At 51.1% G+C, this 24,871-nt stretch overlaps 4 protein-coding genes across 8 annotated transcripts in view; 1 reads left to right on the forward strand and 3 right to left on the reverse strand.

Moving 5' to 3' along the window:
• iars2 (isoleucyl-tRNA synthetase 2, mitochondrial) overlaps positions 1-3,905 on the reverse strand; it is a 9,551-nt gene extending 5,646 nt beyond the window's left edge. The window contains 12 exon segments of the mRNA XM_076170582.1: positions 217-377; positions 550-701; positions 1,120-1,210; positions 1,350-1,519; positions 1,616-1,731; positions 1,881-1,971; positions 2,133-2,242; positions 2,319-2,368; positions 2,457-2,605; positions 2,731-2,884; positions 2,974-3,096; positions 3,548-3,905. Coding sequence (XP_076026697.1) covers positions 217-377; positions 550-701; positions 1,120-1,210; positions 1,350-1,519; positions 1,616-1,731; positions 1,881-1,971; positions 2,133-2,242; positions 2,319-2,368; positions 2,457-2,605; positions 2,731-2,884; positions 2,974-3,096; positions 3,548-3,787 — 1,607 coding nt within the window. The 5' untranslated portion in view covers positions 3,788-3,905.
• Positions 3,906-10,114: 6,209 nt separating this feature from the next.
• Positions 10,115-13,947, reverse strand: qrsl1 (glutaminyl-tRNA amidotransferase subunit QRSL1). The gene is made up of 11 exons (XM_076170574.1): positions 13,811-13,947; positions 13,188-13,347; positions 13,012-13,110; positions 12,812-12,908; positions 12,565-12,726; positions 12,156-12,331; positions 11,957-12,069; positions 11,607-11,799; positions 11,251-11,368; positions 10,942-11,144; positions 10,115-10,476 (listed from the first exon to the last, which is right to left on the reverse strand). Exons 1-11 carry the CDS (start codon positions 13,841-13,843, stop codon positions 10,268-10,270), a joined length of 1,563 nt encoding a protein of 520 aa, XP_076026689.1. The 5' UTR covers positions 13,844-13,947; the 3' UTR covers positions 10,115-10,267.
• Positions 13,948-13,986: 39 nt separating this feature from the next.
• rtn4ip1 (reticulon 4 interacting protein 1) lies at positions 13,987-20,288 on the forward strand. 2 transcript variants are annotated; one of them, XR_012965514.1, is made up of 10 exons: positions 13,987-14,127; positions 14,516-14,815; positions 15,330-15,481; positions 16,055-16,123; positions 16,227-16,351; positions 16,473-16,521; positions 16,711-16,847; positions 16,985-17,168; positions 18,933-19,488; positions 19,586-19,604. XR_012965514.1 is itself a non-coding variant. In XM_076170575.1 (10 exons), exons 1-10 carry the CDS (start codon positions 14,118-14,120, stop codon positions 19,712-19,714), a joined length of 1,248 nt encoding a protein of 415 aa, XP_076026690.1. In that variant the 5' UTR covers positions 13,990-14,117; the 3' UTR covers positions 19,715-20,288. The 2 variants fall into 2 exon arrangements, 1 of the variants encoding a protein (XP_076026690.1); XM_076170575.1 differs by having other exon boundaries at positions 13,990-14,127; positions 19,396-19,488; positions 19,586-20,288.
• Positions 20,289-20,350: 62 nt separating this feature from the next.
• crybg1a (crystallin beta-gamma domain containing 1a) overlaps positions 20,351-24,871 on the reverse strand; it is a 34,479-nt gene continuing 29,958 nt past the window's right edge. For all 4 annotated transcript variants that reach the window (XM_076170573.1, XM_076170571.1, XM_076170572.1 and 1 more), the window contains 9 exons: positions 24,008-24,134; positions 23,717-23,746; positions 23,510-23,622; positions 23,128-23,260; positions 22,834-22,973; positions 22,543-22,666; positions 22,252-22,410; positions 21,964-22,126; positions 20,351-21,754 (listed from right to left, as the gene is read on the reverse strand). In XM_076170573.1, coding sequence (XP_076026688.1) covers positions 21,666-21,754; positions 21,964-22,126; positions 22,252-22,410; positions 22,543-22,666; positions 22,834-22,973; positions 23,128-23,260; positions 23,510-23,622; positions 23,717-23,746; positions 24,008-24,134 — 1,078 coding nt within the window. In that variant the 3' untranslated portion in view covers positions 20,351-21,665. The remainder of the gene's footprint in view (positions 21,755-21,963; positions 22,127-22,251; positions 22,411-22,542; positions 22,667-22,833; positions 22,974-23,127; positions 23,261-23,509; positions 23,623-23,716; positions 23,747-24,007; positions 24,135-24,871) is intronic.

Below are 24,871 nucleotides of genomic sequence, written 5' to 3' on the forward strand. Positions count from 1 at the left end.
ACAGGAGAGGAGAGGACAGAGAGGAGAGGACAGACAGGAGAGGAGAGGACAGACAGGAGAGGACAGACAGAAGAGGACAGACGGGAGAGGACAGAGAGGAGAAGACAGAGCATGTTCAGAGTGTGTGAGTATGTGTGTGTGTGGCCGTGTGTGTGGCCGTGTGTGTGGCCGTGTGTGTGGCCGTGTGTGTGTGTGTGTGTGTGTGTGTGTGTGTACTTGTTGATGAGAGGCTCTGCAGTGTCTCTGTGGTAGAACACAGGGATGGGGACGCCCCAGCTCCTCTGTCTGGAGATGCACCAGTAGGTTCTGCTGTCCAGCATGGACAGCAGGCCGCTGCGGGCCGACTCAGGCAGCACACGCACCTTCTGCAGCGCCTCCTACACACACACACACACACACACACACACACACACACATCAAATCAGCTGAAAAAATGGATCAAAAATGAAGCCAAAGCTGTGGAGCGCTGCCTCCAGCAGGTCAGGAGGCTGTTTGGGTCTCACACCACATCCAGTCTGATTAAGGGTTAAAGTCTAAACAGGAAGTGACCTTGGCTGGGTCTTTGAGTGACGCCGTGTTGATGAACCACTGCTTGCTGGGCCTGATGACCACAGGCTGCTTGGTCCTCCAATCGTACGGATAACTGTGGACGCACGGCTCCTCCCTCACCAGGGCGCCACTCTGCTGCAGCATGGAGATGACTGAGAGAGGGAGAGAGAGAGAGAGAGAGACAGAGAGACAGAGAGACAGAGAGACAGAGAGAGAGAGAGAGAGAGAGACAGAGAGAGAGAGAGAGAGAGACAGAGACAGAGACAGAGAGAGAGAGAGAGACAGAGACAGAGAGAGAGAGAGAGAGAGACAGAGACAGAGACAGAGACAGAGAGAGAGAGAGAGAGAGAGACAGAGAGAGAGACAGAGAGAGACAGAGACAGAGACAGAGACAGAGACAGAGAGAGAGAGAGAGAGAGACAGACAGAGAGAGAGAGAGACAGAGACAGAGAGAGAGAGAGAGAGAGAGAGAGACAGAGAGAGAGAGAGAGAGAGACACACACACACACAGAGGGGGTCAGCCTCATGTACATTACATCATCAGCTCTCTCTCTCTCTCTCTCTCTCTACCTTTCTCTGTGCCTTCGCTCATCACCAGCAGGTTCTGCAGCTCGGCGCCAGCAAGCTCAGTGAATCGGCCTTCCTCATCCACCATACACTCCTGTAACACACACACACACACACACACACACACACACACACACTTGTAGTTACATGGAGACACCTGCAGCTATGTGAGCCCTCCCGTGTGTGTGTGTGTGTGTGTGTGTGTGTGTGTGTGTGTGTGTGGTCAGCCGTACCACAGGCAGGTCAAAGTGCGAGGCCACGCTGTAGTCGGTCATCCCGTGAGCCGGAGCCGTGTGCACCAAGCCCGTGCCTTTCCCCATGGTCACATGATTGGCTGGGAGTAAAGGCACTTCCTTCCCAGGGATGGTGGGATGTGAGCAGACGCCTCCCTCCAGCTGGGAGCCTGGGGAGACAGACAAGCTTAATATCCATGACACACACACACACACACACACACCCTCATAAGACAGGCTGGACTGTGTGTGTGTGTGTGTGTGACCTGTGAAGGTGCCCACAGTCTCCAGCTGTGTGTCCAGCAGTGCTGCCAGGCTCGCCGTGCGCTCTGTGGCCATCAAGAGCAGCTGGGAGGTGTCGGCTCGTTTCACCAGCGAGTACCTGAGGAAGAGGAAGAGGAAGAGGAGTGCTTATTATCCCAGCATGCACTGTGTTGTCTCAGCTTCATGTTGGATGAAGAGTGGAGCCATCAGACCACTGGACTAAACATCACATTCATGCTCTGACTGCAGGGTGAGGCTGTTACTCACTGAGCGTTGGGCATGAAGCACACGGCCTCGTTAGCAGGGAAGGTCCAAGGCTGAGTGGTCCACACCAACACACACACAGCACCCAGGTCTGCTGACACACACACACACACACACACACATTTGACAATTAAATAGAGAAAAACAGAAAAACAACAACGAGACAGAGACCAGGTGTGAGTGTGTGACTATGTGTGTGACTGTGTGTGTGACTGTGTGTGTGTGTGTTTGTGTGTGTGTGTGTGTGTGTGTTACCCGGGTCTGAGGCCATCTTGGGCGGCAGTGTGACCAGTGGGAACGTTGCGTAGACAGATCTGCTGACATGTTGTGTGTTGTACTCCAGCTCTGCCTCGGCCAACGCCGTCCTGCACAAACACAACGCTACTTTACTGACAACAACAACAACAACAACAACAAGGCTACAGTCAGGCTCAGCCGTACCTGGAGGACGGAGACCAGAAGACCGGCTTGTAATCCTGGTAAATGAGTCCCTGAGGAGAAACAGATTTCTTTGAGTCACTTTGTCCTCCATAACCATCTTTATGTGAGACAATAAGAGGGCGGAGCCTCACTGCTCACCTTACTGTGCATCTCCTGGAAGACCCGGAGCTCCGCAGCCTCGTACGCTCGGTCAAAGGTGTGGTAGCACTGATCCCAGTCAGCCATCACCCCCCAGCGCTGGAACGCAACCTTCTGACGCGCTATGGCGCCCTCTGCAAACTCCCGGGCTGAAGAAGACGGAAAGGAACACGTGAGAGCGGCACAGGAGCCCAGGAGCCCAAAATCCCAGGAGCCCAGGAGTCCAGGAGTCCAGGATGCACTGGCGTCCGCCCGGCCTCACGTCTGCCCTTACCCTTCTGTCGGATCTGAAGAGGACTGAGGTCGCTGGTTCCCAACTCTCCCAGAGCCTTCAGCTCGATGGGCAGGCCGTGGCAGTCCCACCCTGGGACGTAGTGGACCTGCCGCCCCCTCAGCATCTCAAAGCGGTTACGGATGTCCTTCAGGATCTGGACACAGCGGGGACAGCTGATCAGTATTGATCCTCTACAACAGCAGGAAGTAAGACAAACACGGCGGCCACAGCATGACTGATCACCTTATTGAGAGCGTGCCCAACATGAGGGTCTCCGTTGGCGTAGGGGGGTCCATCATGGAGGCAGAACTCCTTCTTGGCCTTCCTCTCCCTCTGCCAGGAGTAGAGCTCTGCAAAGCCACACTTCTACAAACACACAACACAACAAAGGGGAACAATGTTAGATTTACATACTAGGGTCTTTTGAATGTAAGTAAGAGGCTGGGATGGTCGCTGACCTTTGACCCTGACATGTGCACACTCACTCTGCAGACTCACTGCTGCAGCATCGCCTCATCATTTGACTCACAAATCTATTTTACATCCATCTGTCAATCAACACCTGGATGAAGTTTTTAGGTTTAGGTTTGATTTCACTTCATTATGGCGGAAAACAACAAGTGGTAACTTTGCATTTTCAATCAGATGCATTAAGCTTCCAGGATCCATATGAAGGAATATGTGTTCAATCATTCTGCTGATATCTGATCGATCTACACTACAGACTTACAGTATATTCCATGTGTTTTCCTGTTTGTCTTATAGTGTTTACATGTTGTGTTTCTGTGTCAATCATAACCGAACCAAAGCCCCACACCTGCTGGATCTCGACCTCCCGGTCCAGCAGCGTCTGTCCGGTCAGTTTGGTGGGGAATGTTGTCCGGGGCAGCAGCACGGTGTCCCGGTACGCGGATCCAGCCTCGTCCGCGGAGCTCAGGCTCCGGCAGCGGCTCCAGCAGGCGGACAGAGCCGGCAGAGGGAGGCCGCCTGCCCGCTGTGACCTCCGCCCCCATCTGGCGAGCGAGAGACCCGCCGAGGAGAACCTGCACAGCAGCATGGAGGCCAAACAGCCCGCAAGCGCAGCGGAAACACGAATAAGAATAAACACGCGTTTGTGTCGCTCGGTTTGTTTGATTCTTCCTCCTTCAGCTGCTCCGCTGTTTCGCCCGGAAGAGTTAGCTGACAGGACAAACTACGGCGAACCACAGAGGACAAACCTAGAGGAGCGGTCTAATTCTTGACAGCAGTGTCGTTCGGCAGCCACTAGAGGCCGCTGTTCACCAAACCATTGGTGACAGAAACATAAGGAGGGGCAGGTTGAAGTATAACTTTAATGTATAAGTTTTATATCATTTATTACTTCACTATAATTACTGAACTACAACAGTGTTCATCATTATGGGGGAAACTGTTCAATATTGCGTTCTACTTGTGTGTATTTCTCTTTTTTCCTGTGAGTTTTTTGATTTTTTTTTGTCACTCAGAAATGTTTCCTAAGACAGTTTTAACATTTTTTAAACATATTTCTATTTCCTGACCAGAGCGCTTTATCTCTGAAATAAGTTTAAATAAATGTATCAAAGTTCTGGAGCGACATCTTCACTTCACTTCAGGAGCGTCCGTCACTTTGTTTTCCTATCAATACAGTGAGCGCGCGCTGTGATCGATGCCCCATCGAGCCTCCTAATCAGAATTCACGTGCGCTCAATTGTGATCGAAACATTTGGGGAAGCACCCTGATGTGCGGCAGGTGGTCGGTGACGTCAGTGGGGGTATAAAGACTCCCTCTGCCTCCCTCCGTTCAGTCACTCGTCATCCAGCGGACCTGAGAGGAGCAGCAAGCCACAGTTTGGTTCACGCACAACGGCGACAATGATGATGAAAATGATGAAGACGTGTTTAATTTACCTGGGATTCCTCCTGCTGGTTCTGCATCTCTCCTCTCAGGTGAGTGACAGACAGGGAAGCTGGTAGTGTGGGGACTGAAACTTGTTTATGTCTTTATGTTTAACTTGAAGCGTCTCTGAGGAGCCTGGAGCTTTAAGGGTTTGAGGCTCGGACTTTGAAGAGTTAATGAGGGAATTCTTTTTATCAAGGGATCTCAATTCTGATCCTCTTATCAAATCCTGATGTTTCAGATTGAGTGGTGCAGAGTCTTAAGTGTTAATCTAACATTAATCTGAACCTGAAGCGCTGAAACCCTTTAAGCATCATGAAGGACATTAACCATTAAACCCCCTGGAGCCTTAAATCCCTTTCATAATTGTACTCTTGTCTGTACTGTATTAACCTAATGAGCATGATATTCTCCACCTCACTGAATAATGAATGTTTGACTCCTGAGCCTCTCTGGCTTCAGTTTAAGGTGTCGACCCTCTGAGCTCAGAGAACCAGAGCCTCGTTAACAAACGCACAAAGGAGCAACGCTTCCTTCACTTCACTCTAAACTGAGCCAACGTTGTTTGATTTCTCAAAATGTTCACTGGGCTCCAGGCAGACTTGTAACTCTAGCACAAAGTGTGTTTTTGTTCCCCTCCCATGTGAAACTGAAGCTTAACTTATTTTCCAGGTGTGGGCGCAAAGTACCAACTCCACAGCCAACCCGATGAACGGCACCATGGACTCCAACATGACGGCCAACATGACCATCACGGGCAACAGCACGGTCAAAGACAAGAACGGCTGCGAGCGGAGCGGCGCCTTCACGCTGCTGGTCCCCCTGGCGCTCGTGGCCTCCCTCCTCCCTAGCGTCTGACCCATCACGGCGCCCTGCTGCCAAGACTCAACCACCGGCGGCTGGACTGGAGGCGTGACATTATTCAACAGCAGATTTCCAACAACGCAGTTTCCCCCCCACAAGTAACGCCTGTTTAGCCTCATTTCCACCGACGCGGACCCGGTGCTGAATGGATCCGCCTCTGGAACGTTTAGGTGGGAAAGAAGCCTCAAACAAAAGGCCTGGAAAACTTCACCTTTGCTGGTTTCCAGGCCTTTTGTTTGCTTTCACCAACAGTTGTCCAGACCATCGTCCCCACCAAGCACCAGCACCTCTTTGGTGGAAATGGAGTGTTTCTGGGCGGTTTTGTCAACATATTGGGACTCGTGGACCTGAATGGGACCCCTGGTGCCAGCTGTTGGACCGGCAGAGCGCTGGTTCTCTTTAAGCTCTTGGATCGCTGCACTCTGTTCCCTGCAGAGGACTGTTATGACGGACTATAACTCCCTTTGCTCCGAAAGACGCCACTTTGACGCTGTCTGAGGCTTTTTGTGGGACAATTGGGTTTAAATTTGACACGCGCACAAAAAAACAACCAACCAATCCTGCTCCATGTTCCCGTGATGCCTCCAGCTGAAGGCCTGAGATGATTGTATAACACGTTTAGAGGTCCTGTGTTCCACATTCTTACCTGTGTGATTCATGTACGAGTGCTTTTAGACTTTTTTTTTTTTTAAAACAAGATTAATAATAAAGATTTGACTTGTAAGTGATGGCTGGCTTCAGATTTACTGCTCACATGTTGACTGTTACGTTCTGTGGAAAGAAGTAGAAGACTAACAGGTTCTTTAGCTTCATATTGGCAAACATCTGAAACCAACGAGGGTTCAAACAGATTCATTGAGTGAAGCTTCTTGCAGCAGAAGATCTTGGGATTGACTCGTTCTGTAAATCCACCTTAACACAGGTAAACACATCTGCAGTCTGCCTGCAAAGGTTAAAACCCAGAGGCAGCTTTAGCAGCTGGTCTGTAGGCTTCAGTTCTCCACTCAGGCCTATGAAGCTCCACACAAGTAGGTGACAGCTTAGATGTTGTGATGAGAACATTTAAGACCTGGCTACACAAGGAAACACCAAGTCAAAGCTCCTAAACACATGGGCCCAGACATTCAAACTTCACCTGAGCTCACAGAAGCCTCCCCCGATCTCGCTCTTCTTGCCACACCTGATATAGAAACTCACAAAAACCCCACCTCAATAATTGACTAGGAGCGAGTGAATAATTGAACGGCTGCTGACCTGCGCTTCCCTGCTCCATCAAAGGGGGTCCTGTATGAGCCAGGGGCCCGTCAGTGGAATTCACCTGCCCCCCCCCGCTCTTGTGGGAAGCCCATCCCAGCCCGATCACATGACAATAGGCCCACTGTTGGCTTCATCTTATCTGCCCCGCTGGGATCAGGACTTCTGCTCCACACTGAGGGACTCCACCTTCATCCTTCAGTGACAGAGGAGGAGCAGGAATGATAAGTCACATCTCTGACCCAGGACATTCAAGGGTCACTCCAGAACCAAAACCCAGGACTGGAATCTGACAAGAGCAAAGTACTGCATCATAAAGTTATCAATCGTATCTGAACATTCTAGGTCACTGCACGAGGAGGAGTCACAGCACCAGGAGGAGTCACAGCACCGCCCGGCCCTCTTTTGTCTCCTGTTCTTCCTCCTGTTTTGTCCCTAAGAAAAGATCTCGTCTCTCCCATCTCACTGGGTTGGGTGTAAAGGAGGACATTGTGTCTTTTGTCTTTCTCGTCCGTCCCTCCGTCCTTCCTCTATACCTGTTTTTCCAGTTGGGGGTCGTGGGGGGCGGGGCCTATCCCAGCGGTCATTGTGTGAGAGGCAGGAAACAACCAGGACACATTCCATGGTGCACACACACACACACACACACAGAAATTTAGAGTTTCCTATTGATCTAACCTGTGTGTGTGTTTGTGGGGGCGGGGGAGACTGGAGCACCTGATGAAGCCTGACTGAGCTGATAACAGGAGAGCTGCACATGGTGGGACTCAAACCCAGGACCTTCACACGTCCTGACTTTACTACTGTGAAGCCAGACACAACAGCAGCACCTCAGAACGTTGAACGGGTTCAAGCAACTCACACTCAGACGACGAGCCGGAGCTTTGACAGAAACACTTAACCTTCTATTCTATCTACAGAATGTTATTCAGGTCGTTCCCGGTGACCTTTAGTCTCAGTTTGTCCTTCCTCTTCTCATAATCCACAGCTAAGGAAGCCTGACGGAGCTTTAGCCACAGAGCGCCGCTGAAACTTTAATGGCGGCGGAGTGAGTGGGCTCAGGTTCTCCTTTGACTGGCCACCGAGGCGTGACGGCTCCAGGCCCCCTCTGCCTCTCCTCCCTCCACTGCCACCTGAAACCTGAGTTCAGGGAGAGGGGGATTACAGAAGGAGGAGGAGGGGGTCAGGTGGGATTGGAGGACATTCCCCAGCTCTCACCGCTGAACCATGAACCCCGTCAAGGACCGGCTCCATCTCACTGAAGCAAACAACTAACTCAGACCCAAACTGCCACTCTGAAGCACGTGACGTAAGAGGGAAGACGTCCTCAGGCTCTTCACGCTGCCGACGCGCGACTCACACTCGTCAGCACGCTCACTCAGACTGAGCCCAGAGAGAAGCGCTGAGCCTCAAAACACATTCAGGTCAAAAACAGTAAAGAGAGGAGAGACCAGAGGTGGAGCCTGTTAGTCAGAGTGAAGTTCACACGATGGTGAAGAGGCCCTGGTGGGAGTAAAGTGGAGGTTGTGTCATGATGGAAGCTGGTCCAGCCATTTGGCTCTGTGGGGCCTGGAGCAGCAGTGTGATAAATAAGTTAGAGCCTATCATGTGCTGGAAACAGATCAGCTCATCTCCTGTGCTGCTGCTTCCCCGCAGCACGCTTACATCACCAGACACCTTCCAGGAAGGTGTGTGTGGTGTCCTCTGTCCACAGGATCCAAACACAAACACTGGAAAACTACAAGAGCCACGCTGAGACCTAGCTACAGAGGCTACAGAGGCTACAGGAAGCTTAGGAACCATGTTCAGAGGCTGAGGGACATGAAGCCGCACATTGCTCATCCTCCACCTGTTTTGCATCCTGTTCGTCCCTGCGGTACTTACATATGTGTGTTGGTAAAGCTGCCAGTGTGTGTGTGTTGGGAGGCACAGGGAGAGAGGGAGGGAGGGGCGATCTAGTTTCAAAGCCTGCTGAGAGCTTGTGTTTGTCACAGCACAGGGAGCAGAACAGGACCTGATACTCACTGTTGGGTTTCTGCTGTTTCAAAGGATCCCATGTGTGACAAGAAGCACTCAGAGCTCCAACCTCAGCCAAGGCCAAACAAGTCACCATAACAACCAATCACCTGTATTTCTGTCTGCATCTGACCTTTATAATCTGACCTCTGAACCATGAAACCCTCTCCATAGTAACTTGAATGATCTCTCTCTGTGGAGGTGAATGATCAATATCAATAATCAATACAGTGATCAGTTCTATCTGAAGAGGACTGAGGGACCACCAGATCCAGATCCTACTGACACAGACCCGGACTGATCCGTCCCTTTGTGGACGTCTCAGACCCAACACACAATCAAAGAGGGGAGTCTAATCTGGTCTGCACATCTGTTCAATCAGAGCGCTCACGTCACCATGCAAAGTGTTCAGTGTGCCTGTGGTCGGGGCCGCACAGAGAGACTTCATTGTTTCATCCACACACAATCACCTAAACAAATGTTGCCTTCTGTGGCGCTGGGGCGGAGAATTTGCCTTCTAAGGAACAGAGAGAGCGAGAAATCTGCCACCAGCTCAGCTCCAGTGTGTTATCAGGGACAACAAGCAGGCAGGGGGAGTGTGTGTGTGTGTGTGTGTATGTGTGTATTTGGGACTGAATGACTCCTCACCTCACACAGTGCGTCACAGATGAATCATCTCACCGCATCTAAACTGGACCTCTGTTCTAAACCTCAGAACTCTGTAAACATCAACACCAAACTCAAACACAAACCAATAAGCCTCTGAAGGTTGAAGAGCTTCACTCTCATCTGAACCTTCTCAAGCTTCTGCCATCGACTCTGAGGTCCCGTGACTGCAGGAAAGTTACAGACAGGATGGAAAGACCCCAGCGGGCCTTATAAGGAAGCAGCTGTGGCTGTGAGGCTCCGCCCAGTTGTAATGATGACAGAGGCTCATGAATGATTGAGCTGGGTTGTAACTGAAGTGTCTGCTGTAGGAAAGCCGATCGTCTCTTCCTCTGATATTGTTTTACAGCACGATGTCGCCTCATAGCTCATCCAGAGCTTCAGGCCAGACACACCACAACAACAACAACAACAACAACAACAACACGTCTGGGCCCCTGAGCTTCGATGAAGGAAGGATTAATTAACGTAGTATGCAGAAAGATTTCACTGGAGCTTGGTGGGCAGGTTGAACACGATCCAGAGCTCATTAGGGTTTGGTACCGACCGACCCGATGGCGGCGCTGGAGGTACAACGTATGACCTGGAACTTCTGGAACATTTATTTAAACCTGATATCAAAGGCAAACATGATGTTAGAGCAGAGACACAAAAAACAAATAGAATCCAGACTTTAATTGTCGTCCATTTATTCAACATTACCATGGCAACATGTCACAGACCGAGTGCTTTAAATGTGACTCATGATTCAAGTATAGAGTTTGTCACCGAGCGCTGTTCCCTCAGGGCCCTCGGAGCCTGCGAGTGTGTGTGGCGGCCATGTGTGTGACCTTCAGGCCGTCACGTCTGAGTGGCGGCTGAAGCCTGCTCCCTATTGGTCGTACCTGCGTCCGTCCTGCTCTCTACAATGGAGGGGAACCCCACCCTCCGCTCCACCCACCGGGCCACCGCCAGCAGCGCTCTGTCCTGGAGGGCGGGGCCTATGAGCTGCAGGCCGATGGGCAGGCCCCGGCTGGATAAAGCGGTTGGCACGGTAACGGCCGGGAGTCCTGCGGTGGATAAAAGGGAGTTCAGAGAGAGGTTGGACAAGGGCAAAGATTAGGATTTCAAGGTTAATGTGAGGTCGGTTTGTAGAAAGATAACATGCAGGTGAAACTTTAACTGACTGCAAAAGTAAACACAGACTCTAATGAGCCCACAGAGCCTGAATGTGACCCGGCTCAGGGCCTGAATGTGACCCGGCTCAGAGCCTGAATGTGACCCGGCTCAGAGCCTGAATGTGACCCGGCTCAGAGCCTGAATGTGACCCGGCTCAGAGCCTGAATGTAGTGCAGAATTGTGACTGTAACTATTAGATTGAAAGTCTCCTGCAATCAAAAGGCATATTGTCTTTGAGTGTCAGGATGAGCTCAACCACCAGAGACACAAACAGTTACAGATATTCAAAGTGTGTGTCCATCCATGAAGAACCTAAATGCTTGAGCGCTCACACACACATGAACACTCTCTACTACCTGCCATGTTGACCGGCTGGGTGAAGACGTCTTCCTGTGCGCTGCGTGTTCGGTTGTCTTCCTGTGTGAAGTCGGAGTAACGTGCCGCGTCTGCGAGGGTGGTGGGCGTCAGCAGGACATCCACGCCAGACAGGAACACGCGGCGGAAGTCGTCTGCGATCAGCCGGCGAACCTGCTGCGCCTTCACAAAGTAGTGGAAGTTCCTGGAGAAATGAGCATCGCATCATGGAAACAATCAAACTCTGATACCTGAACTGTATACAGTTTGATTTCCTTTCATCAGGATGGAAATCTGTGGTTAAGTCTTACTGTTTGAGCAGGAAGTAGTTCCCGGACAGTATCCTGCCTCGGACCACGTGGTTGAAGCCCTGGTGGCGTGTGGAGGCGTACATGGCCTCTGTGGAGCTCTGCACCGAGCTGCGGTGTCCTGAGCAACAACAACACAACAGCAACAACAACAACAACATCAACTTCAGCTCACATTTAAGGTCAAACGTTTCATGATTTGTGTAAGATGTTGCATTCTGGTGTTCAGAGGTCAAAGGTCAAAATATTTGTATGTAACTAAACGAATACCATGATGTAGAGGAACTTTTAGACTTAAACACATATTTCAGCAAATATCTTTAGAATGCAGCGTAGACACACACGGGCCGACACCGTACCGTACTCCAGGCCGTCAAAGCGGGCCATGTTGGAGGCCACCTCAGCGTGGCACAGGACGTGGTAGCAGACGATGGAGTGCTGTGTGTGTGGCAGAGACACCTGCTCCACCCGGGCCCCCGCACGCTCAAACGCGTCGGCAACACGACTCCACTGGGCCAGCGTCTCCGGGGACAGGCCGGGGGCGTGGTACTCCTGACACAGATACAGAGCGGATGAAGAGGACCCTTCAAAAGTCTGGAACTAAGAGTCTCAGACGCTCTCAGACATTAATGCTTCGGTCCAATGTTACACCACTTCACACGGGAAAGGACACGATGTTCTGAAACTGCCGCCCTCAAACTAAACTCACCTTGGGGACGCCGACACAGATGTTTCTGACATCAAAGTCTTCAGGCAGCTCTGAGGGTGAGGAGGGGGCGGGGACTGTGGTGGAGTCTCTCACATCTTGGCCCTGAAGAACACCTGAGGGACACACAAACACAATCTGTCCAGAGATAGAGCTTCACAGGCTGAACAGAGCCGTCAACACAGCTGGACTTTGGACCGACCCAAGACGATGGCGGCATCTTCGGCACTTCTCGTCATGATTCCAGGCACGTCCATGGAGTTGACGAGCGGTATGAGGCCGTGCCTGGACACCAGGCCGTAGGTGGGCTTCAGGGCCACGATGCCACACAAGGCCCCGGGGTTACGGGTGGAGCCGCCGGTGTCTGAACCCAGAGCCCTGCAGGGAACCAACAGGAAGTGCTTTAAATGTGCCGCAGCACAGAACCTCAGAGTTCACATTAAGATTTCGCTTGGAAGTTCATTTGTATGCAAGTAAGTGCAATAAAGACAAAACATGCTATCAATATTTGTCTGCATGGCTGAGGTATGAAACTATCTGCTGGTGTTTGGCTATTGTGCGTTCTCAGACGAGCTCCTCATGCCGAGCCACATCTGGACGTGTTCCCTCACAGGAAGCTGCTGAGCGAGGCCACGGCTGCGGCGCTTCCTCCTGAGCTCCCCCCGCTGATGACCCAGTCCCGGTCCGGCTCGGCCCCCGTCTGCTCCCTATAGGGGGCGGCGTAGCTCCAGGGGTTCCTCACCGGGCCGAACGCCCCGTCGGTGCTGCCTGCACTGGAGAACACAGGAAGGAGGCCGCGGCGTTAGAATGACATCATGTTGGACGTTACTGAACATAAACTTCATAAAGACGTCTCACCCCATAGCAAACTCATCCATGTTGGTTTTCCCCAGGAGAACGCCGCCCTGATCCTGGAGCTTCTGGACCACCGTAGCGTTGTATGGAGGAGAGTAGTCTGGGTAAAGAGCGACAGATCAACATCATCATCATCATCATCATCATCATCATCATCACATCTGGAGGGAACATGAGACTGAGCTGCTGAGGGGCACTCAGACCTTTGAGCATCAGGGAAGCACACGTAGTCCTGATGTTCTCAGTGCAGAAGTTGTCCTTAACAGCAAAGGGAACTCCATCCAGAGGTCCTTTGGGAGCTCCTGCAGGAGGAGAAGATGAGACATGAGCAGCTGAACATGGGCACAGAGCAAACAGAGAGGCGCTGACTCCTCCTCACCTCTCTGCAGCCTCTCCTCTGCTTCCTGTGCCTGCTTCATGGCGAGCTCCTCTGTCACACTGATGTAGGCGTTCAGGTGTTTGGTCTTCTTGATGTGGTTCAGACACTTCCTGCACAGCTCGGTGGGAGAGATCCTCCCCTCCCTGAGCGCCGAGGCCACCTGAGGAGAGAACAGACTGAGCTTCATCACTGTACTGGAAGCACTGATGATGATGATGATGCTTAGTAAACAGACTGGCCTGAATCAGCTTCATCTCAGCTCAAATGTACTAAATAGCCTCCAGAGACCCTGCATCCTCATGTATGGACATTACATTATTTTCCAATACACCTTATACATCATTGTGCTCAATTTAGACCAATTTGGACCTGTTTTCCTCATGACATTTTTTAAATGAAAGGAAGGATAAGTTCATCCCAACATGCATCTTTAAATGTCTGTCATCTGTTATTATCTGCTGCCAGCTGAGAGGTCAAAGAAAGAAGAAGAAGAAGAAGAAGAAGCCCCATTTAACTAGCAAACTAACTAACGAGTAAACAAACTACATGTCCACAAAATATTGAATGCAGGAGGAGAAAGGGTCAAAGGTGAAAGGTTACGGTGGCGGAACAGCCGGACTAACCTCCTTTATCGTCAGGCTCAGTATGTTCACCATTTTCCCGGGTTAAACTGTCAAACTGACAGCAACCTTTACATAGAGCGAGGAGCGCTACAACGCCGCCATGTTTGTTCCAATATCCGCCCTCTAACAGAGCGCTCTGTGATTGGATAGCTGAGGAAGAAACCTGTTTCTGATTGGCGGAGTGGGGCACGCGCTGTCCTGGACCGGTCACGACAGGAATGAAGGAAGAGTCCCACTGCGGAGCGAGATTAAATGGACGCTTTTATCTGCGGAAATGATTCGAGTTGATACATGAGAGACTCGCTGCATGAATCAAGGTGGCGTATTTCGTTTTGTGTGACATATACGTGCTAATAGTGAAGGGTAATCGCGAGAATCACAAGTAAGCTGCCATGTTTGTTTTGGTATTCACCGTCCAACGCCGCCCTTTGTGATTGGATAGCCGCTGAGAAAGCGTCGTCCCCATTGGTTGAGGTGCTAGTTGCTGTGTTAGAGGACGACGGTAGCGTCCTGCTGCGGGATGTGATCAAACAGACGCTTTGGCCCTAAAAGTGTTGATAAATCATAGAATCTGCGTATTTACCGTGACAATGAATGATCTGCTTGTGTGACAATAAAATGCCAATAGTAAGAGAGTAACCGTGACTTGCTCTTATGCTGCTTACTCACTGTGCAGTTTGTTAACAGTGACATAATTTTGTCCAGGCAGCGACTTTTTAGCGTTTCAAAGTGAAAACATGAGGATATTGATGCAGCTGGTGCACCGGCGGTGTGTGTGCTCCAGTAAAGCTCCGTTAATGAGCAAGGCAGCGTGTGAGCGGAGGCTGCTCGGTACCTCCGCCCCCCGCAGCACCGTCATGCCGGCCTGGGTCCAGGATCGATACGGAGGCAGAGACGTGCTTCGCTTCACTAAAGACGTCAGCTTCCCTCTGATCAGCTACCCCAACGAGGTGATCGTCAGAGTGCAGGCGGCGGGACTCAACCCCATCGACGTCGGCATGAGAGGTGAGGGACCGGTGACACTGCGCAGCGCACACAATACTGCATGTGATAAATAATACATCTGGAACATTCACAGTGAAGATCGATCAGTTTGTCCTGAGCTCGGTCGTCAATACAGGAAATTATGATACAATAATGGATAACAGCAAAATAATTAACTTATGTAACACAGTAATAAAGTATCAGCCATGAGGTCAAATCCTGACCCTCAGCCCAAATATGGAGCTCCTCTGCCCTGTCTACATGCCTCAGCAGGGACTCAAACCCACCACCCTCAGGTCAGGAGGCTGCTGAGCGGTCCAGGCTCTGATGGAGACCTGATGTCCGTCCTCTATGATCCGATTGAGTCTTTGGCGTCGGGCTGCTGGATTTAACTCTCAGTGAACTGTCGCTGTATTTGTGTATGTGTGTGTATTTGTGTCTCAGCCATATTGATGTTGTAAAGTAAATGATTGTGGATACTTTGTGTCCTCCCTCCTCTGATGGACTCTTTGGGGGCCTCTCTGATCCTCCTCAGGTGGTTACGGTGCTGCTACGCTCGCCACAAAGAGAGATCCTCTGAACATGAAGCAGTCGGGCAGCGAGTTCCCTCTGATCCTGGGCCGGGACCTGTCGGGCGTCATCATGGAGTGTGGCCTGGACGTGAAGTACTTCAAAGAGGGGGATGAGGTGAGACACACACACACCAGCGGTCATTGTGTGAGAGGCAGGAAACAACCAGGACACATGGTGCGCGCACACACACACACACACACACACACACACACACACACACACACACACACACACACACACACACACACACACACACACACACAGACACAGTGAGTCAGGTCTGAGTCACCTGTGAGTGGTGAACAGCCAAACGTCACTACAGCAGGAAATAACAGAGCACATCTAGGTCTCATGTGGTTGCTGGTGATTACAGACGCCACACGGCATTACACATCGGGGTTAACGTGTCCTGATGGGTCATGGTGTGGGAGGCGACAATCTAAAAGTAGACTGATAAATACAGTGTGTGTGTGTGTGTGTGTGTGTGTGTGTGTGTGTGTGTGTGTGTGTGTGTGTGTGTGTGTGTGTGTGTGTGTGTGTGTGTGTGTGTGTGTGTGTGTGTGTGTGTGTGTGTGTGTGTGTGTGTGGTGTGTGTAACTGGACCTGATCAAACTGGATCATTGTCTCTTCCTGTGTTACCCGGCGTGCGTGTGAAGTCATTGTGTTGCGTCCCTGTGTGTCCCTCAGGTGTGGGCAGCGATCCCTCCATGGAGGCAGGGCAGCCTGGCTGAGTTTGTGGTGCTGAGTGCCAATGAGGTTGGTCTGACTGTGCTGAGGATCAGCCTCTGTCTCACACGTGTTGACATGTTTCCCCTCACTGTCACTGACCTGTTCTTCATGTGTGTGTTCTGGTGTTCAGGTCTCTCACAAACCAAAGCTGCTGAGCCACGCTGAGGCGGCGGCCGTTCCTTACGTGGCGAGCACGGCCTGGTCAGCGCTGGTGAACACCGGCGGGCTCACTGAGGAGAACTGTGCCAACAAGCGGTGAGGAAACACAGAAGGAAACATGGCCGCACACACACTCTGCTGCCAAACAGCAACATCCCTCACTGCTGATGAGATCATGGGACATGATCCACTCACACACACTTCATCTGCTTCACAGGATTCTGATTCTTGGAGGATCAGGAGGAGTTGGAACATTTGCCATACAGGTGATGATGATGATGATGAAGAACACAGATACAGACACACACTGGTCTTAACTCTACACACTCTTCTTGTTATGTAAGGGTTAACTGTGTCCTCGTGTGTCAACAACATGCAAACAAGAAATCACTCAGGACTTCAGCAAGATGGCCGATTCTATAGCTGACTGATGTTTGTTGTGCTGTGGCGCTCAGATGTTGAAGGCTTGGGGAGCCCACGTGACTGTGACCTGCTCCCAGAATGCCGAGCGGTTTGTCAGGGGCCTGGGGGCGGACCATGTGGTGGACTACACTGCTGGACCCGTGGAGGTCCCACTGGGAGCCCTGAAGAAGTGAGCGACACACACACACACACACACACACACACACACACACACACACACACACACACACACACACACACACACACACACACACACACACACCGGTCTCACCCCCCTCCTCCTCCTCTTCCTCCCCCCTGCTGAAGGTTCCACCTGATCCTGGATAACGTGGGTGGAGACTCTGAGCGCTGGGCTTTGGGTCTGCTGGAGCCCTGGACCGGTGCCAAGTATGTCACCCTGGTAACGCCTTTCCTCCAGAACACAGACATGCTGGGCATCGCGGATGGCATGATGAAGTCCGTCGTCACCATGGGAACCAAGGCCCTCAAGGTGAGACGGATGACATCAGTAACCTTCTTCTTCTTTTCGCTCGTCCACACACACACACACACACACACACACACACACACACACACACACACACACACACACACACACACACACACACACACACACACACACACACTCTCCCCTCCCCTCCCCTCCCCTCTGTGGTGAGCGTCTCCTGTGCTGCAGCTTGCAGAGCGTTTGCGGCTCTTTGTGCTTCACTCTCACCGACTCTTTCCACTGAACTGGCAGCCACAGGATCCGGGACCTGAACGCGTCACTGTGGCTCCAGAGACTCAGGGACCTCAGTGATGAAGACACAGGGACGTCCTCCTCTTCCTCGCTGATTAAACTCGGCAGCTCTTCTTCACTCATTCTGTTCCCTTTGGGCTCAGTCGGCGTGTCAGAGGTGCAGCGAGGCGTTCGATGCAAATGATGTCACCTGTCTGGCTGCCCTGACACCAGGAAGCTGCTGTGGCGTCTTCATCCTGTTTCTTTTGAAACAGGATGTTGGGTTAAGGTTGGGGTTAGGCCACAGGGATGAAGACAACAGAAAGGGGTCTTCATCGTCTGCAGCATATCCTTTACGTCTAAGTAGAGAGCGGTGGCGTTGAAAGGAGCAGGATTTGTGTTTAGCTCCGCCCCTTCACAGCCAGTAGGTCATGGCTTCACTCAGGTCCTCACGTTTCTCCCAACCGGTTTGGTGAAGTGTGAACTCAGGTAACCAGGCTGCACCCTGACTCCTCACCCTATGAATGCTGGGAAACACTCGACCCTGGACGAGGTCACTGACTGCTCACGCTCAGTCTCTACACAGTGGGAACACTTACACAGGTCAGAGGTCAGAGGTGAAGGAGATGGAAGTGTTCACATCCATCTAAAGCTTTGTAAAGTAAATCAGCTAAACTTGTAGAACCTGTACTGAGGAAGAGGAGTGAGTGAAGAGGATGAAGAGGATGAGGGGTGAGGAAGTTCTGTTTCTGGCTCCTGAATGTGAAGAGATGTGACAGAAACAGGGAGCCTGAAAGGAGACGTGGACCAGGACCGGCCCACACTTCCTCCTGTGGGGTTCAGACTGAACATGGACACACTTTGATGGTTTGCTTCTCCTTCATCAGTCCACTTTGATTTTTTATCCAGTCTCACTTCCTTCTCCCCTGTGTTTCCAAATGTAATCAGATAGGAACATGGAGTCACTGTGACACCTTCACACACACACACACACACACACACACACACACACACACACACACACACACAGAGGAGCTCTGGTGATGGGGCTTTGTTCCTCTCACACCTCTGCGGTCCCACAGGGAGGATCTCGTCTCGTCACTTTGTCCTAAACTCCTCCTTAATCACAGCTCTGATCTGTGGCACAGCACAGGTGTGTGTGTGTTCTTCTGTTCCATGAACCAGTTTGGGCCTTTGAGTGATCCAGGGTGGGAATGGAATGATCCATATTCAGAAGGCGAGGAGGCGTTCTCAGGAGTCCAAGGTCCTGGTGACAAACTAACATCTCTGGGTTCAGTCCAGAGAGAGTGAGCCTGGAGGGAACCTTAGATAACTCCTTTATGGAGACAGTGTCAAGCACAGATGAAACCCAAACCCGATCGCAGTCACTTCTTCTTTTGTGGTGGTTCCCAGCCTGGTCCTGGCTGAATGGGGACGCGACTCCACCCTGACGCCTGACACACATGAGCCACAAACACAAGCACAAACACGCCGTGTCCTGGAGACCAACCAGGTGTGATGTTTGCCACCATGCAGGGGTCCCCGTCTGTCTCTGTGCCCACCAGCCCTCTAACATCATGGGATCCTGTTTAAAGCACGCCGTGTCCTGAAACAGGACTCCTGGGTTTAGTGTGAATATGGAGGTGCGGCTGAGAGCTCAGGCTGGTGGGGATAACATTACAGAATAGACAAGGTAAAGTGGTTTAGCTGCTGGTAATGTAAGTATTTAGAACTGTAGAGTAATAATATAAAGACCCTGTCCTTAATACAGGTGTGTGAAGTATTTTGGGCTTTTGGAACGACGCCTTTTCCATTGTATTGTTGCTAACCTGTTATTCTCTTATCGCTCCGTGTTGTCTTTGTGTTCTCTGGATCGCCCTGAGGGGAGCAGGAATATTAGGTCACAGTCACATCGCTTCTCCATTTCATACCAGCTAACAAAACAATTCAAAGCCGAGTCACAGTCCCGTTCTCAGTCTGGCCTTTGTCTTCCTGGCAGCACCTCACTAAGGGAGTTCACTACCGCTGGGGCTTCTTCGCTCCCAGCGGCCCGGCTCTGGATGACATCAGAGACATGGTGGATGCTGGAAAGGTACGGGAACGAACTCACGTCACATCGAGCGGCTGTGTCCCGCCTCCTCCGGGTGCTACAGGAAGTGTGTGTGTGTGTGTGTGTGTGTTCTCCTCAGATCAAGGCGGTGGTGGAGGAGACCTTCAGCTTCTCCCAGGTTCCTCAGGCCTTTGATAAGGTGGAGAAAGGTCACGCCCGAGGGAAGACGGTGGTCCAGATCAGCAGAGACGGAGGAGACGCCTCATAGGGACCAGAGACTCTGAGAACATTACACAACACTCATGAGGAGAAGAAGAAGAAGCTCTTCTGTATTTGAGATCTTGTGACTATAAAAGCAGCTGAAGTCATCAACCAACTCTGGGTTTCTGTTTCAGCTTTACACTGGTTTTTGTAAGTAGTTCGTCTAAATGTCCAACTTACAGATATTATATATCTGCAGCTCTGAAAGGACTCAGCTCAAATGAAGACTTCTACTCTGTCATACATTTAACACACACACACACACACACACACACACACACACACACACACACACACACACACACACACACACACACACACACACACACACACACACACACACACACACACACACACACACACACACACACACACACACACACACACACACACACACACACACACACCTCTGCCGCATCATCAGTCTGACTCAGGAAAAGAACAAAAACTAGCGCACCCAGATGAGCCACACACTCAGACTGCAGCTTATGAGGCTCAGAGCAGCTGAATCAAATCCCCCACTGAGCCACACAGCTGACGTCACTCAGTGGATCAGTAGTGCCACCCTGAGCCAGCACATCCAAACAGCTCACCTGTCAATCACCTGTGTGGCTCCTTTGAAATGAAATAAAGATGCAAGAGGAAAAATCTACTGTTTATTTTCTCACATGTAACAGCTTCACATATTTACAACCAGCAGTGAGGAAAGCGTCGTCACTAGAACTCTGCTTTGAAATGGAACTGAAAAACACAACCTGACTGTAGAGACACACCAACACTTTACATTCCATCACTTTGATCCACGGTCATTACAAAAGAAGGCATCTGGGTGTGAGGAGGCACACAGGAGGGTCAGGGGTCAGGGGTTAGGTTCACGTGTGTCGATGAGAGGAGCGTCACTGTCACACTCAGACCAGGTTACTGATATCATTACAGTATAGTGTGTAGCTGTTGCTCTTCTCTTCAGGTCTGTAGGTCTCTAATGGACCCTGATGGATCCATGTGGTTCTTTCTTCTATGGTCTATGTTCTGCCCTTCACAATAAAAGCTCAACGTATCTCCTGGATCATGTTAAGTGAATAAAAATTTGCTCTTAGGGATGAAGAAAGTCTTCTTCCAGTCTGCCATGCTGGCAACTGTGATGAGCTGAGTCCTGTGAAACTGCTGTGAACACTGAAGATGACCTTCAAACGCTGTGTTGGACCAATCAGAGCAGAGCCTAACAGATGGGTGTGACGGTTCCTGACTCATGTTCTATAGAACCACACGTGTCCACATCTACATGCTACAGACCGGACCAGCAAACAACTCATATTTCCAGGATAAAAGCTTTTAAAATGATGTCAGTGATCAAGTTAAGATGAACATTTCAGAAAATCATGAATTCTTTTAACAGTTTCAATGTAAAATGTGACTTAAAGCGGTCAGTAGTCAGTAGAGTACCACAGAGGAGACGAGTGCAGCACTGATACAGGGCCCAGATCCTCAGGGAGTCTTTGGTTTACTGTGCCAGGAGGTAAACAACTTTTTAAACTCATTTATAGTAAATACAACCAAAACTATGACATCACCATGAGTGTGGAGTTCCAGTGTTGATCCAAGCAACGTTGGCCCTCGACAACAGGGAAGAAAAATACAAAACAAATGGTGCAAAGACGCTACAGAGCTTGTTTCTGATGCATGGGTTCCATCATGGAGCTGCGTCACGGGGCTCAGCCCCCTGGCAGAGCTGCACTATGGGCCTCAGGCCCACGCAACGCAGAGCTCCATAGACAAGGTGCCGGTGTTCACGGGTGTGAATGATTCATCCTGGGATTCCCATGACCACCAAATTGCTAAAAAGTGCATTTGTCTTTCACCTGACATCTTTAGACCCCGCCTCCCCAGCAGGCCCTTCACAGGCACCGGCACCGTGTCTATGGGAAACATGGAGAGCGTCTCTGAAAGGCTCTCGCCCCTCACAGGATCTCCAGTGTCCATCTTTGGTTGACTTTCCTCTCATCAAAGGAGTTGAGGATGACCTGGTGCTTGTCATACTGGTTACCACCTGAGAGGCACAGAGCACAACACAAACCAGTGAGGGGACAACATGAGGGACTGACTGACTGACTGTGTGAGTGACAGGTGGAACTGCAGCCCTGCAACTCCCAAACAGGCCAGCAGATGGAGCTCTTGGATTGATCGGGATCTTTTGTATGAGGCGTGTGTTATTCCCCCAAAGATGAGCTGTACATTTATAAAGCAAGAATGTCTGACCTTTGACCTCCAGGACCAGCCCTGGTTTGATGTGACAGTGCACCAGGCCGTCCGGCGTGACGTCCCACAGCTGGTCGACTTTGCCTTGCTCCGGGGACACACACAGCCGGCTGCCTGCCATCACCATGTTGGCTGTGGTCTCCAGGAAACAGTCCTCCACCAGCTGGACACAGACGAGACACGTGTGAGCGAGGCTTCAATGGGATTAAGGTCTACTTTCATCCTGATCCAGACTTATTGGCTGCTTGATAGTAATGTATTGGTTGTGTGTGTGGGATTTGTAAGCACCTTGCAGGCGAGCTGTCCGTCCCGATAGAGCCACACCTGCTCCGGCCCCCCCGTCTCCTCCAGGGCCTGGACCCGCATCAGCTTGATGTCATCCAGGGACCCCGTCAGCGACATCACACAGCCCGTCCCCGTGCTCCGCAGACGGATCAGCACCGGCTTCTGTCAGCGGGAAACAGAGCGGCCAATAGGATTCAGCTCAGGCAATCAAGATCAGGGCTGAGTATGGATGTGAAGAATCGACTTGAATACGATAACAAATGGATGATTGATGTCCCGCTCCTGCTGCTGTACCTGCACTAACGGGCGCAGGGATCCGATCTGCTTCCAGCTGCTGTACTTCCACCAGTGAGCCACCTCGCTGGGCTGGAGGAGCATCTGACGCCCGCGGAAGCTGCAGCCCTCGTACAGCAGCCACCTGCAGGGAGGAGCCACACACACCTCTGCTCCAGTCTGGTCTCTCACATTGACCTCACACGTCTAAACAGCTATGGTGACTGAACTGTAACAGCTGAACCTGATAAACATTTAAACTGGGTCAAATCTGATCTGAACCAATGTCATTGTAGAAACTTGAAAACGTACATTCCTCCCTCCACCACTAGGGAGCGTATGTGAGGGTCCATGCCTGCAGACGGTAAGCTGACCACGCCTTTGGTCAGGACCACCTTACGACCTCTACAGCCCACCTTACTGAACAAGACGATGGAGGGCAGAGACAACTCCTGGAAGAGAGAGAGAGAGAGAGAGAGAGACAGAGACAGAGACAGAGACAGAGACAGAGACAGAGACAGAGAGAGATGAATATTTACAGCACACACACACACACACACCACAAACACCCTCACCACACACACACACACCCACACACACACTCACATGTCCGCAGGTCTGCATGGAGCGGATAGTGGAGTCTGAGGACAGGAAGCCCATCGCCTCTGTGTGTGGATAATCTCCTTCCTCCAGCACATACATGCTCTCTGTGAAGTCAGCTCCTTCATACGCCACCCAGCTGAACACACACACACACACACACACACACACACACATTATTGCTTATTGATCTTAATGAATGTCTGCAATTGTTTGATGAATTAAGTTGCCTTGTATGAACGCCTCACACACACACACACAGGGGGCCTCCAATGTTTCTGTGACTCTGTGTGTGTGTGTGTGTGTGTGTGTGTGTGTGTGTGTGTGTGTGTGTGTGTGTGTGTGTGTGTGTGTGTGCATGTGTGTGTGCATGTGTGTGTGTTCCTACCTGCCAGCCAGCACCTTACAGGACTTTGGTGTAAAGTCTGCCTCCAGAGCATTGGAGCTGTTGTCCAGCGACACCAGTCTGCCGTGGAAGTGTGACTCTGAGTACAGCTCCACCTGAAACACGCCACAGGAAGCTCAGCACACACACAGTAAGGAGACAAACAGGAGTGTGTTCCAGAGAGAGACTGGAGCCGAGAAGGGGCCGTACCTTGAACTTCTTCGCTCCCGTCAGCATGTCCTACACACAGACAGAGACAGAAGCATTAAAGGTACAGCAGCTCATCTTTACACCAGACTGAGCGAGCAGCATCGGCACTCAGCTGAGCTCAAACCAGGACAGAACCTCAGAGTTCAGCATCTTTATACAACAAGGCTTTGACACTTTCCATTCTGGAAGTCTGAATCCTTAAATCTGGAGTAAGATCCGTTCAGCAGTAGAATGTAAAGTGAAACTATCCAAACATGTATGAGTGTGGATCAGATGAGAGTGGATCCTTACATGGAAGACCGGCTGCAGGGAGGAGAGGCTGCAGGTGCGGGCGCCCCAGTCCCCTGGGCTCCCGTACATGCCTTGCTCCAGGACGTAGAGCTCCCCGCTGAATCCTGGCTTCTCAAACATGACCCACCTGCCACACACACACACACACACACACACACACACAGATCAGACGCGGTGACACTGTTGTGTCACAGTAAACCTGAGGAGCCTTCATCAGTCAGCGTGCCTCTCTGCTTAAATCACTGAGTCGCTGTCTTCCCTCCTGCAAACCAAACAGGAAGTCCACGCCTGTGAACGGCTGGAAAATCATTTCACAGGTGAGGCGGCCACAATGCAAACACACAACGTTACGCAACAAAGGCAACAATAAACCATAGAAGCTTCATTACTCAACGATAGATAAATCACTGAAACTCTCATTGTTCCACATTTAGTCCTGCTGCCTTTGTTGCTCGTGTGTTTGTGTGTGTGTGGCTTTGACTGGGAGAACTCTGAGGCTCATCCACCGATTCTATTCATATCAATATATATAAAGTATTTTGTGGAGAGGTGAGTTGTGAGCAAATCAAGACTGGAGCAGAGTTTGAGGTGGATCCACATCGTAGTTTTAAAGAGAGTAAAGCTCTGCTACTTGACCTGTGTTAACACAACCTGACCACTAGAGGGTAGCAGAGACCGAGCACAGAACAGCTCACTGGCTTTGGCTCACAGATGGTGGTCAGAGGTGTGTGTTCAGATAGGGAGGGGAGGGGGGAGAAGGGGGGGGGGGGGGCAGATCCTAAAGGTCAGGTGTACACAGACATGCAGGTTCGGGCTGTTCTGTGATGTTTGGCTTTGGCGGAGGCGTTGGCTTTGTTGTTCAGA

This window comes from Genypterus blacodes, unplaced genomic scaffold (genome assembly GCF_046128005.1).
Source record: "Genypterus blacodes isolate CSIRO-AG114 ecotype Tasmania unplaced genomic scaffold, CSIRO-AGI_Gbla_v1 ptg000224l_1, whole genome shotgun sequence".
NCBI classification, from domain to species: Eukaryota; Metazoa; Chordata; class Actinopteri; order Ophidiiformes; family Ophidiidae; genus Genypterus; species Genypterus blacodes.